Source organism: Micromys minutus, assembly GCF_963924665.1.
Source record: "Micromys minutus genome assembly, chromosome: 2".
NCBI lineage: Eukaryota > Metazoa > Chordata > Mammalia > Rodentia > Muridae > Micromys > Micromys minutus.
Genome location: NC_137971.1, coordinates 80,504,781 through 80,517,816, shown reverse-complemented (window position 1 = coordinate 80,517,816; position 13,036 = coordinate 80,504,781). Strand labels below are relative to the sequence as shown.

The following is a 13,036-nucleotide window of genomic DNA, read 5'->3' as shown; positions in this document are numbered from 1 at the left end:
CTCCCCAAGAAAAATAAAAAAGATACAGGATTTTCTGGCATAGATTTCAGTCGATGAGGTTTCAAATAATATCTACCTTAAGAAAGGGGTCAGAGGGTTGGGTCACTCCTACCTACACCAAGACTACACCAAGGCCCGTGGAAAACGGCCCACAATTCCTGAGGGTGGGCCTGTTTAAAAGACAGCCAATTAACAAGCCTTCAGCATCATACTGAATTTATTTCAGTAAGTACCAAAACAAAATAATAAATTAACTAATCATAATTGCCTAGATATCCGGTGCGAGCAATAGAGACCACAACATTAGGGTGGGGAAAGAAGCCATTTTTTTTTAAAGGTTTTTTTTTTTTTTTTTTTTTTTTTTTTTGTCTTGGGCAGAGGACTCCTATTCAAAAACCCTCAAATATTACATTAAAACCTGTGTTTAACTATGGTGAATGTGTTTGCTAACAGGGAAGAACCTCACACACAAAAAAAAACGAAAACCCACTCTAGGCCTTTCTGTGGCAACGAAGTTCTCCACCAACGACCACCATCATACCCATCCGCGGGAAATCTCCCTCTACACGCCGAAGAAAGCGTAGCCTCTGAGGGCACTCCCGCCACGCCGCGCGAGAGGCTTCTCTTGGCCTCCTGGGAATTGTAGTTTAAATCGCTAAAGACGACCTAGTCAGACCAGTAAAGAGTGAGTCCAAAAAACTACAACTCCCAGTGTGCTCCAGGGTGGCGAGCGGCCGCAGCAGTGACGACTGTGGCGGAGAAGGCCCGGAGGGGCTCTGCGTTCTGGAGTGGCGCTGCTTGGTCCGGTGGCTGGGTGAGAGCTGCTGGTGTCGCGTTTGAGGAGAACTGCGAGTGTGTTTGGCATATCCCCGTCGGGATCCCAGCTACCATGAGTGCTGCCCGGGAGTCTCACCCGCACGGGGTGAAACGTTCAGCCTCCCCCGACGACGATGTAAATAACAATGGATGAGGGTTGAGGCCTACTGAAGGCTGGGGTAGGCCGGGAAGGGTGGATGGAGGAATAAGCGCACGAAGAAAGGGGGCGCAACTAGGGACGTCTTCCTTTTCTTATTAGAATTGAAGGTTTGAAGATGCCCTGAGCTGAAATCCAGAGACCTGCGTAGGAAGAGGGGTTGAGGAAGGAAATCCTGAGAAGGGTTGAACAGAAAAAAAAAAAAAAAAAAAGAGCTTAATCCAGATGTCTTTGCTTATTGGGGGGCGCCGGTGAAGCTCATTTCTTAGTCATTTAAGGATAGATATGTCATACTCCTGATTTAGATTTAAAACGCTCCTCTGACAATGGGGAAATGTGACTGATCATTTGGACAAATTTTCCAGTCCGAATCTTTTTTTTTTTTTTTTTTTTTTTTTGCTGTGTCCTGGTAATTGCTGTCGTTTACTACACCATTCATAATAAACAGAGACCAGTATTAAGCCGAAGATTGTGGTAGACAGTTTAGTAATGGAATAATGGCGAGGTCAGAGGGAGTGAGACCCAGAAGCTCATTTTGATGTCAAATATCTTTTTCTTGAATGCTCATGCCTTCAGCTTATCAATTTAAATGATAAACTGCCCTTTAAAACCTGTTAAGTACTGACTGCAATGCCAGATACTGGAAGTGAACGATTAATAAAGAGGATGTTTATATTTGTCTTAGTTCTAGCATGGTGTCATGGAAACTGCAGGTAACTTGTACTTGTAAAATTAGGTTCTATAATGAAATCCTTTGGAGACATTGATGGGGAAGTTAGTGGGAAGGGAACATGAGGAAGTCATCTTTGAGACAGATGAAAGCTGGTCTCTCTTATTAACACTGCCAGCTTCAGAATTTTAGTGCAACTTGGTGTCTTTCATAAGTCCTCTGTGAGCCATAAAGGGTTCCCTGGATTATTTTGTAGTTAATGAGAGAATACTAAGAACAACATTCCTTTGGTTGGAGGATGGGGTGAGGACCAGAATAGTAAGAGCATTTAAATAAATTTTAGTCCTGTAAGGAAAATTAGTAATCAGTTTAAAAGTGTGGAGGAATGACTGGTTGTCTGTGAGATTAATTCATGTCCCTTGTCTTCTCTGCCCCTGGAACTTAGATCTTGCATTGTTAATATAGTCATTCTGCATTGTTAGGAACTTGTCTAGGTTTTTTTAGTGACCTAAACTTTACAATAGATCTGAAAGAGCTGCTACATTGTTTTTTTTCCTAATGCCAACTGTGAATTGATTGCTAGAATGTCACATATACTTGCTTTAATAGACTTTAGAAATAACACAACTTTTGAGCCTGGTGAACTTCAATATATTTCAGATCCTGTAACTGTTGTCTTTAAAGGTGATTATGGTTGCATTTCAAGATTGGGACTGGAGACTTTGCCTATACTGTTATAAAAATGATTGTATGTTAATGTTATGGTATTATACAGTAATGTTCCTACAGTGGTTTTCTTAACTTAGTTTCCATTGCATATGTTTATTATTTTTACTGCTAACTGGGTGTTACCTTGCTTGATTTTTTTTGTTAGGCTCATCTGTATTTTCAAGATCTACCGGGTAATTTTAGAAAATCAACTATCAGTAAAGTGTTAGTATCTACTGCAAGGGGTTTGTTTGTTTGTTTTGTTTTGTTTTTTGGGTTTTTTGTTTAGTTTTGTTTTGTTTTGTTTTTTTGGTTCAGTGACTTGATGCATAATTGAGGGCAACAAAACCAGAAGATACTAGAAGTAGATGTCGTATCTCAGAACGAACACACTGCTAGGAAAGGATGACTAGAAGTAATCTCGAGTATATAGTCAGTGGGATATGTCTATGAGGAGCAGAACTGACTGCAGCCCATGGCGAGGAGTAATGAAGAACGCTTCTTGAGGCTTCACTGGTTTGAAGTGGATAATGAAAGCTGTTCTATCAGTGGGAGACGTTAGACACTGTGTTTCAGAATTAGTATTTTGGCTTGCTGTTCTTGGAAAGGAAGAAACAAAAACCAACAGTGCATTAAAAAAAAATAAGATTAGAGCTTGTAAAAGATAGTTACTTAGGTAAAAACGTTTGTTGTCAAGATGTTTGCTGCTGTGTTCTTGTTGGGTATGTGTGTACTGGTCATTGAAACCTGGGCCTTATGTGTAAAGAACAACCCCAGCCTGAGTGTATTCTTGTAATAAAGGGGAAACTGGAAAAGTTGGATGCTAGATGGTTGTGTTTTTAGCTTTTTACAGTTTTGCAACTGTGGCTCTTAGAATACGAGCTAATGTGGCCCCATGCAGTATGTGTGAAAAAAGCAGAAGCCGTGGCCATCATGGGAGCAGCTCATGCAGTTCCTGAGCCTTAGTGTCTTTTCTTACCTGCCCATGGGTTTGCTTGTTGGACTGTGAGCAGCTCTAGAGCAGTTGTTCTCAACCTTCCTAATGCTGCAACCCTTTCATTCTGTTCCTCATGTTGTGGTGACCCCAGCCATAAAATTTTTCATTGCTACTTCATAACTGTAATTTTGCTACTGTTATGAGCCATACTATAAACATCTGATATGCCACCCCAAAGGGGTCTCATAGGTTGAGAACCACTGCTCTAGAGGGAGTGGAAATGGGAGGTTATTTGTAAGTTAATGAAGATTGCATGTTGAATGCCCCTTAGGCTGAGAACCAGGAGTGTTTCAGGTTTCAGAATTTGTTGGATTTGGGAATATTTGCATATTTATAATGAGCTATCTTGAGGATAAGTTCTGAATATAGGTAAGAGATTGACCTATTTCATGCATACACAAATGTGCCTGAAGGTACCATACACAATATTCTGAGTCCACCTACTGACCTTGTAAGGTCAGGTGAATAATGTGTGTCATGTTAGCATTCAAAAGAACTTTAGAGTCAGCTTTTCAGGTTTTCATATTAGATTTTTAACCTGTATGCAACTCTTAGTGCATTATTGAGATGGTTTCTTTTGTTGTTAGTGGTGGTTTAGTTTGGTTTTGGGTGCGTGAGTCAAACCCACGACATCATACATGCTAAGCAAGTTCTCTACCTCTGAGCTATTTCCCCAGGGGTTGGGATTTCAATTCAGGGCTGCTGTATACCTGAAGTTAGTGTTCAATTTTCTGTGTAGCCCCCTGCCCCCAAGACTCAGCACACTGCTGCCTTCGTCTCATGATTATAGATAGGCATGAGCCATCCATCACACCAATCATAAAACAGACTTCTGAAAAGTCTTAGTAAATAAGGAACCAAAAGTAAGTTAAGTGTCAGTCTTGGCTCACAGAGCAAGTGGTTTAGTGAGAATGAGAGTTGGTAGTGGTGGTACTTTATTATAATGATCTAGATAGTTAAGACTAATTGGTCTATAAAAAGGTCTGCAGTCATGGAAAGGAATAGAGATTTGTAACTTAGGCAGCCAAAATTACAAGAACATATAATCTCCTCACCAGATATAATTCAGAAGAACAAGTAGTGTGGTGCAAATGCTGTAACTCATATGCCCAGGAGAAGTTGCTCTCCCTGTTTACAAAATTACTTATATTTCAGCCGTATTTGCAGAAAAATAAAAGTGAACTATCAGTGACTACTAGGAATTTTAATCTAAATTTAACAATAACAAATCTAAACTCCTACTCTACCAGTTTCTGATTTTTAACAGTCTATAAACTCAAAGAGTTGGCATCCCGTGGATACAGCTGATTGCTCATTGATGTCATGTATGAGCTAGAACATGGTTGGAGACTGCTTATCTAGTTCTAATAGGTTTTAGCTTTCTCATCACTTCATAGTCAAAAATGTAATACTTGGATTCTTTGAAATTTGAGGACTTACCATTTTGTGTTGGAGGTTTTTCACCTTTGCTCCATAATTGTAAAACATTTTTATTTTTTATTATATTTTAGTTAGATTGATCAATCCAATGAATGTCTTCATTTCTTTATCATCTTTTTCTTTTAGTCACCTTTGTATGCACACCTGCCTTCAGCCTTTGCCCATTACAAATCAAGTAAATGTTGTACACATATAATAAAAGATGAAGTAAAAGTCAAGCATCCTTTTAGAAAAATGAGATGGTCCCAGCTCTTCTTGCAAAATGAAACTCTTTCTGCAAAACGGAACCCTTCCCGTTGAGTGGCTTTCTGGATGAGGGTACCATATTCTTTATTCCTGTTTGTCTCACATTGATTGGTGGATTAGAAAAACTCATCTAGTCATTTATTATACAAAGAATCAGCCTGAGTTATTTGCACATAACTCATTTTTAGCCTATAATTCTGTACTGCCTGTTATTTTGCTTTCTTTTTATTATTAGTTTTTTGTGTGTGTAAGCATGTTGCTTACAAATATGTCTGTGCACCAAGTATATGCCTCGTACCCGTGGAGGCCAAAAGAGAACATAGACTTATTAGAACTGGAGGTGCTAACAGTTGGAAACTGCCATGTCAGTGCTGAGAATCAAACCCAGGCTCTGTAAATGAGCATCTATGGCTCTTAACCACTGACAACTCTCTGGCCCTCTTTTTTAAAAATCTTCGTTCTAAAATGCCTTTTGTCAGTTTTCTTCTTTTGGGTAAAAAATTAAAAATTCTGCGGAACAGGTGACTGGACATTTGACAGTAAAGTATTGGATACAATATAGTACAAAAAGGTTTTCTTTTTTCTGTTTCCTTACTTTTAGTCATTCATAGTATGGCTGAAAATGGTTGGTAGATTATAATGAAATCTTACATTTGTTTCAAAATATAGAGGAAAATATAGTTATTAGGATTCTGTAGTACTTAAGTTGACAAAAGGGTTCAGTGACCTATTGTTACTTGAAAGATACAATGAATTTTAGTCTTTTTTTTTTTTGAGTAAACTTTATTTCTTGTTCTTTGGGAAATCTCTAAGAAACAATAAAACTTAGAACATTTTGGGTCTGATAAATAATTGGAATTTTTCAAACAAACAAAAAACTTTGAAAGATAATAATAACATGCTATTCCTTAGAATATCAGCAGAGTATATTTTTGAGTGATTTATTACATTTTGTGTGTACGTGTGTATATACATGCACGTTCAACATAATTCCATGTCACACTACATGGGAGTCAGTCCCTTCCTTCCACCTTGGGAATCCCAGGGATCAATCAAACTTAGGTGTCAGGCTTGGCAACAGGCACTTTCTCCCACTGAGCCATCTCACTGGTCCAAACCCAGAATTTGTAAAGTGTTGTTTAACAGTCCTAGCAGCCTTCTGGTACTGGGTGTTCTAGTCCCCTCTCAGCTTGATCTAGGGCAGTAGGTGTCACAGATTTGCATTCTGGAGCTCAGGACCCACAGGAGTATGTGCACAGTAATGTATGAGCACTCTCTGTGATGCTGGCATTTTCAGGCTTTTATAGACAGAGCAGTGGCCCTAACACAGTTAAGAGTTCTGCTACGAGGTGAGGGAAGGGGGCCTAGCAGAACTCAGATGTGATACATTGATTAACTTCCTAAGAACCACCAGTCCCAGCTAGTTAAAACTGGCAGAAGAAAACTTAGAGTTACAGATTGACTGTAAATATTTTAGTATTTATAAATGCAGAAACAAAAAACAAGATAACTAATGTCTTGCAGCTTGGATCCAGCAATTGGGAGGCAGCAGACTTGGGCAATGAAGAAAGAAAGCAAAAGTTCTTGAGACTTATGGGTGCAGGAAAGGTAAGCATTGTATCTTTGTTTTTATCTTTTAAAAACAATGCTGTGCTTATATGGGTTAAATGAGGAGGATGGGGCATCTCAGGCTCCATTTTCTTCTGCTTGATTTATTTTTGGCTTTGGGAAATAAACCTAGCTTAACCAAACACTTTGAATTTATACTATTTCTGAACAAGTCTGGGCTCTTCTGCACCTTTGGCAGTGTGGTTAGAGGCTGTATGAAGAAAATTGGAATTGTATAAACTCAGCTGATTGCTTGCTGCCTGGTGGTTTTAATAGAAGGCATTTCTAAGCAATTATAGCTACTGCACAAAGTCAGAAGTCTGTATTTCATAGCTTTTAAAGTAGCAACTGAGGGAATAATCCTTATCAGAAGCCTAATTTTAGGAATGTTACATGTATCTTGTAGTGGCTGACTTTAATGAAATGTGTAGTCATATGTGATGAGAAAGCACTCTTTGAAAGCCTTTCTTGGAGCTGGAGAGATGGCTCAGTGGTTAAGAGCACTGACTGCTCTTCCAGAGGTGCTGAGTTCAAATCCCAGCAACCACATGGTGGCTCACAACCATCTGTAATGGGATTGGATGCCCTCTTCTGGTGTGTCTGAGGACAGCTACAGTGTACCGATATATAAATAAATAAATCTTTAAAAAAAAAAAAAGAAAGAAAGAAAGCCTTTCTTGTCCTAGCCGTTTTGTTGTATAAACTACATCTGAAAGCATTGGGAGAGCATTTTCTTCTTTTCAACACCCCAAGATAAAACCCCACCCTTTGTTTTTGTTGGATATGGGAAGCCCTGGTGCATTTCACCAGCAGTTACTGATTATCTAATACGTGCTAGCACTGCTCTGTGTCCTGGGTGTCACCAATGGTGACATGGTGACTGTTGTGCATTGGAAGAAAGCGAAATTATTACAGAATCATTAGTGTGAGGGAGCATACAACAATGGCCAGTTACCTCTGGCTTCTGCACAAGAAAGCTTCCAGAAGTAGTAGGAGGCAGATCTGCAAGCTCAGTTCCCAGCTCCCAGCAGAGGGTTCTGAGTGGAGAGCGACTGAGGAAGGCAGACCCTCACAGAGCTATTAGGAAGCATTTCTATAGTGGATTAGTGATCCTTGCTTCCTGATGATTTGCAGTTTTTCATAGTACACACTACAAATAAAAGATTTGTTAAAGGTATATAAAGTAATACTTTAGGGAACATGATCAAGTACTAGGATGAAAATTCTGACAGTACTAAAAACATCCTAACAGAATCTGTAAAATTTGGTTACCAGTTAACAGGCTTTTTACCATCATATAAATATTTGCCTAAAGGGCTGGACTTGGAGTTTAGATATGTCCTTAGGTGGGAGAAACAGGAAGACATACATTTGTCGCCACAGGTGCCTTTTAATGTTGTGTTTTATATTACACTGAAATTGAGGGCTTATTGTAATCTAATGAAGAACTAGCTAGTTGTGGTATATCGTCAATAGTAATGTTCATTTTCGATTACTTGGTACATGATAAGTTTTATTTTGCTTTCGATCTACATACATTTTGGGGGTTGGTTTGCTTGCTTACTTTCTACGATATTCTTGAGGCATCAGGAAGAGATGGTAGAAAAGGTTTTAAGAAATTTAAGTAGGTCTAGGCATGGTGATAGCACATGACTTTAGTCTCAGGAGGCAGAGGCAGGCACATCTCTTAGGTTGCAGGTCACCTGGTTTACAAAGTTTTAGAACAGTCAGCGCTACATAGAGAAACCAGTATTGAGATGGGGACAAGAGGTCATGACAAAATGACAACACACATTTAGCAAGAAAGAAAATGCTTGGGCTGGCTTAATTTTCTCATATGTGTCTTTTAAAATTCCAGCCTGGGACAGGCATGGTGGTGTTTGCCTTTAATTGTACCACTTAGAAGGCAGATGCAGGTAGATCTCTTATGGAGTTGAAGGCTAGCCTGGTCTATGTAGTGAGACCTTGTCTCAAAACATTGGACCTGATCTACCCCTTTGAGTTCATTCTGTCACAGTATTTCCTGTTTTGTTTTAATGGCACTACTTTCTGGCATCCTCTAATTCACTGTTTACATTTGTGTATCTCTTTCTAATCTTTCCTTTTATGTAATTCCATAAAAACAAAGATCTTGATTTATGCCTTAGTCTTCAGAATATTCTAGAAGCCTGCAGTAGTTTCCATTACATTATAGTGAACACCCTGTGGTTATATTGAATAAGCAATTTCAAGTTTTCTACCTTCTTACAGAAAGAACACACTGGTCGTCTCGTCATAGGAGATCACAGATCAACATCTCACTTCCGAACAGGTAAGAAAAGCATAATTAAAGGAGAGGTGCTAGATCTGTATTACACGGCTCTGTTAATTAAAAGCATTTCAAAGGAAATATATTCTATTGGTGAAACAGTTGCCTAGCATGTTTAAAGCCCTGGCTTTGCAACACTAGAAAAGGAAATACATACATATATATGGGCAAAATTTTTAATAAAAACTGCAAATGAATTGGATTTTAATTCAGTCTGCTGGAAAGTAATAAAGTCTTGGTTGTTATTAATTAATGGCATAATCTAAACGTAACAAAAATTTTAACTGAATCATTTCACTTCATGTGACCTATTTTATATAGTATATTTCAGAAATCATTTGATCTCTCATTTTTCTGACATTAGTTACTTCAGAATGATTAGCATTGTTCCATTGCAAAACACCAGCTTTGCAAAAAGGAAAGGGATTTTGGCATTTAATACTTCCTCTTTTAAAATTGAGAATTGTGGCAAAGCGAAGTGATGTGAGCGCATGAAAAAAACCACAACAGTCCTTGCTGTGCTTACGAGGTAATAAATGCCAAAGACATTGGGAGACCTATGAAGAAAACAGCCCGAAACACAAGTGTGTGTGACTGGAACCTAAAAGTGCTTTCCTGCCTACACACTACAGCACTGTGCCCAGTCTTGGGACCTCCATTTCAAGTGGCTTCACAGGCTCTCAGTGCTCTGCTTCCTAGTGCAGAGTAAGTGTGCACAGACAAATGCTGCATATTAAGTGACTTGGGTTTTTAGTTTGTTTTATTAACTGAGAAGCAAAGACAGGCCACCTTGAGATGACCTTGAATGCTATGAGCAGAATTGTTCATTTTTATTCTCTGTTGAGAAATAGATGCTTTTGTTTAGTAGAGGTTTTTAGGTCACTTGGAGAAAACCTTCAGAGTGATCATTAGACACTTAATTTAGAAGGTTGTCTCCTAAAAGTCACCATAAATATGTTTGTTGGGTACTGTGTTGTTTAGTAGGTGACAACTTTACTACAGAAACTGTCCGCAGAACACATTGTGAAGTTAATCACAGTTAGAGATCTCAGTCCTGAATAGAATAGCCTCTGTTTTATGGGTCTTTTTGTGTAATCAAATGTTTTTGTTGATTTGACTGAATCATAACCAAAGTACAATGGACACGCAGGGGAAGAAGACAAGAAAATTAATGAAGAGCTGGAGTCTCAGTACCAGCAGAGCATGGACAGCAAACTGTCAGGACGGTACCGGCGGCACTGCGGGCTCGGCTTCAGTGAGGTATGACGGCTCACGACTGGGACTTGATCACTTTCAGTTTGATTTTTGGGTTGCCAGAGCAGCCGAGAACCCTAATAGAGGGAGAGCGCTTTCTTGTCAGCACGTCTCTGTCACTAGAGAGACAGGATGTGTTCTCATGTTGGCTTAGGGTAAATTTTACTTAACCTAGGCAGACCTTTAACAGATATGAATAAACACTCATAAGGTAAAATCTTTCATGTAGGGCTGGAGAGATGACTCGGTGGTTAAGGGCACTGACTATTCTCCCAGAGGTTCTGAGTTCAATTCCCAGCAACCACATGGTAGTTTACAACCATCTGTAATGGGATCAGATGCCCTCTTCTGGTGTGTCTGAAGACAGTGACAATGTACTCACATAAAATAAGTTTTAAAACTTTGATATAAGTTTAAAATTCTGGCTCAGGTTTGTTTCTTAGCTGTTTCTTGACTGGTCTCTGTAATAAGTGCCGATGTGTAACAGTGACTGGTGCAGTGTGAATTTACTGGCAGATGCTGTTTCAGGAAGAGAAAAGCAGAAAATTTCAAGTTAGAGGAGGGAGACAACAAAGTGCTCCTGAGGAGCTTTCCTTAAAATCTGGAGTGGCTGTCCTCAGTCTTTCCCTCAGCAGCCAGGGGTTTTAATTTGTTTATGAAATACTGATCTAGTACTACTAAGTTTTCTTTCAAGGGTGGAGTATTTTGAGACAAGGTCTCACTATTTAATCCCTGCTGGAATTTGAATTCAGAGATCCACCTGCCTCTGCCTCCTGAGTGCTGGCATTAAAGGCATGCACTACTATGCCCAACTAAGTGGGCTGTTTTTAAGGTAGACAAAAATTAGGATCAGTCCCAGTTCCGTTTCTGTACTGGCCAGTGGTGCTTGTTTTTCCCTCATAGGCCTTTGGTTGGTGTTCTAGGTAGAAGATCATGATGGAGAAGGTGACGTGGCTGGAGATGACGATGAGGACGACTCTCCTGATGCTGAGAGTCCAGATGACTCGGACAGTGATTCTGAGTCTGAGAAGGAGGAGTCTGCAGAAGAGCTTCATGCTGCTGAGCATCCTGATGACACAGAAGACCCGAAGAGCAAAAAAGATGGGAAGAGCAACTATAAGATGATGTTTGTCAAGTCCAGTGGCTCATAACTCCCAAACACTTAGTCTTTGTATTAAAAGTAAGCCTTATTGTTATAATGCACAGTGGAGGACTGCTTATAGAGCACAGACCTTTGTATTATAATTTTTTAAAAGGCCCTTTTAAATAACTACAAAGAGTGTTTGCTTTCAAATGCCATGGGTTACATTTCTCCGGGCATGACTATAACCATTTTTGTAAAGAGTCAGAGTTGTATAAAATGAGAAATAAATACTGTACTCAGCTTCCTTTCATATTAGCATCATCAGCCCTCTCTCCACCGCTTGCCCTGTAGGTGCGTTGTGGGGCACACTTGCTTTGTCTGTGGTAGCTCTTTCATGTTCATCTTTTGGGTTGTTCTATGTTCCTCTTATGTGACTCATTTGATACTGTGACGTGCTCCCTCGATTCTGCTGTGCTGAAGTAGACCTGTCCATTGTGGAGTGGCCGCCGCAGCTACAGACCATGGTTGACAGTCCTGCTTGTGTAGTCTCTGCTCTCAGACTAGAGCAAGCACAGGACACTAGTGTGTGGAAGTGCCCCGTCACATCACTCAAAGGTCGCAAACCCAAATGTCTTTATATAATTTGATTTTACTGTATGGTAAAGTTTTGATAAAATTTGGCCAGTTTTTACAGAAGAAATTATTTCTCTGCTCATTTAGTCCTATGTATTTAGAAATACGTAAAACTGGATTTTTTTTTTTTTAAGGTACTATGTGACCAAAATTCATTTTTTTCCTCCTAAGGTCTAAATAAAGAGAAAGCAGTTTCCCATATTGGATTGTGATGCCTTTATCCTCATTGTCTGTAAATGGGGAACAGGCTTATTGAGTAAGAAATAGGAAACCATGTTCATCCTACCATCTTCTCTAGACTGATGGCTGCAAGGAAGCATCACCAGGTGACTGTGCTGCTAGAGTAAGGCGGGGCCCATCTCTTCTCTGATGGGCTTGTACAGCAGTTAACATGGGCACATTGTGGTATGATGACTGGAGCTTTGAATAATTGTCAGAATTGCAATGGGCTTAAAGAAGAGGCTCCAGGGGCTGGAGAAATGGCTCAGCAGTTAAAAGCTCTGACTTTTCTTCCAAAGGTCCTGAGCTCAATTCCCTGTAACCACATGGTGCCTCACAACCATCTGTAATGGGATCTGATGCCCTCTTCTGGTGTGTCTGAAGACAGCAACAGTGTACCCATAAAAGAATGAATAAATTTTAAAAATGTGATCTCAATAACTTAAACAAACAAACAAAAAGATGAGACTGCATCCTGTATAACTGACCTATCACCTGTCAAGACTGCAGTATGCTCCCAATGATCTGGGATTTGTAAAGCTGTTCTGAAGGTTGAAATACGGGGGCACAGAGCAGCTGACTTCTGATTTACAGACTACATTTTCCATTTTCACCCAAAGGGCCTTTTTGTTTCGTTTTTTAATTCACACTCTACAAGTAGGTACTGGCCATATAAGTATTCTCTGGATGATCAACAGTGTGTGTAAAGTACCTTGAAGAAGCTTGGTTTTAGCTTGAACAATGATTTTAAAGCCAGCCTCTGAGATTGCACATTCCAGCTAATTTAAGTAGAAACTAAAGGCTAATTTATGTTTAAGAATGGAAGAAAGGCTAGAGAGATGGCTCACTGACTAAAAGCACTGGCTTTTACAGGATCTGGGTTCACCTACATGGCA

At 39.6% G+C, this 13,036-nt stretch overlaps 1 protein-coding gene across 1 annotated transcript; it reads left to right on the top strand.

Annotated features, from left to right (window-relative positions):
• The first annotated feature begins 750 nt into the window (after positions 1-750).
• Positions 751-11,598, top strand: LOC308417973 (small acidic protein). Its single transcript, XM_080913314.1, has 5 exons — positions 751-952; positions 6,559-6,642; positions 8,893-8,953; positions 10,101-10,210; positions 11,128-11,598. The coding sequence occupies exons 1-5, from the start codon at positions 890-892 to the stop codon at positions 11,353-11,355; spliced, it is 546 nt and encodes a 181-aa protein (XP_080769440.1). The 5' UTR covers positions 751-889; the 3' UTR covers positions 11,356-11,598.
• The last annotated feature ends 1,438 nt before the right edge of the window (positions 11,599-13,036 follow it).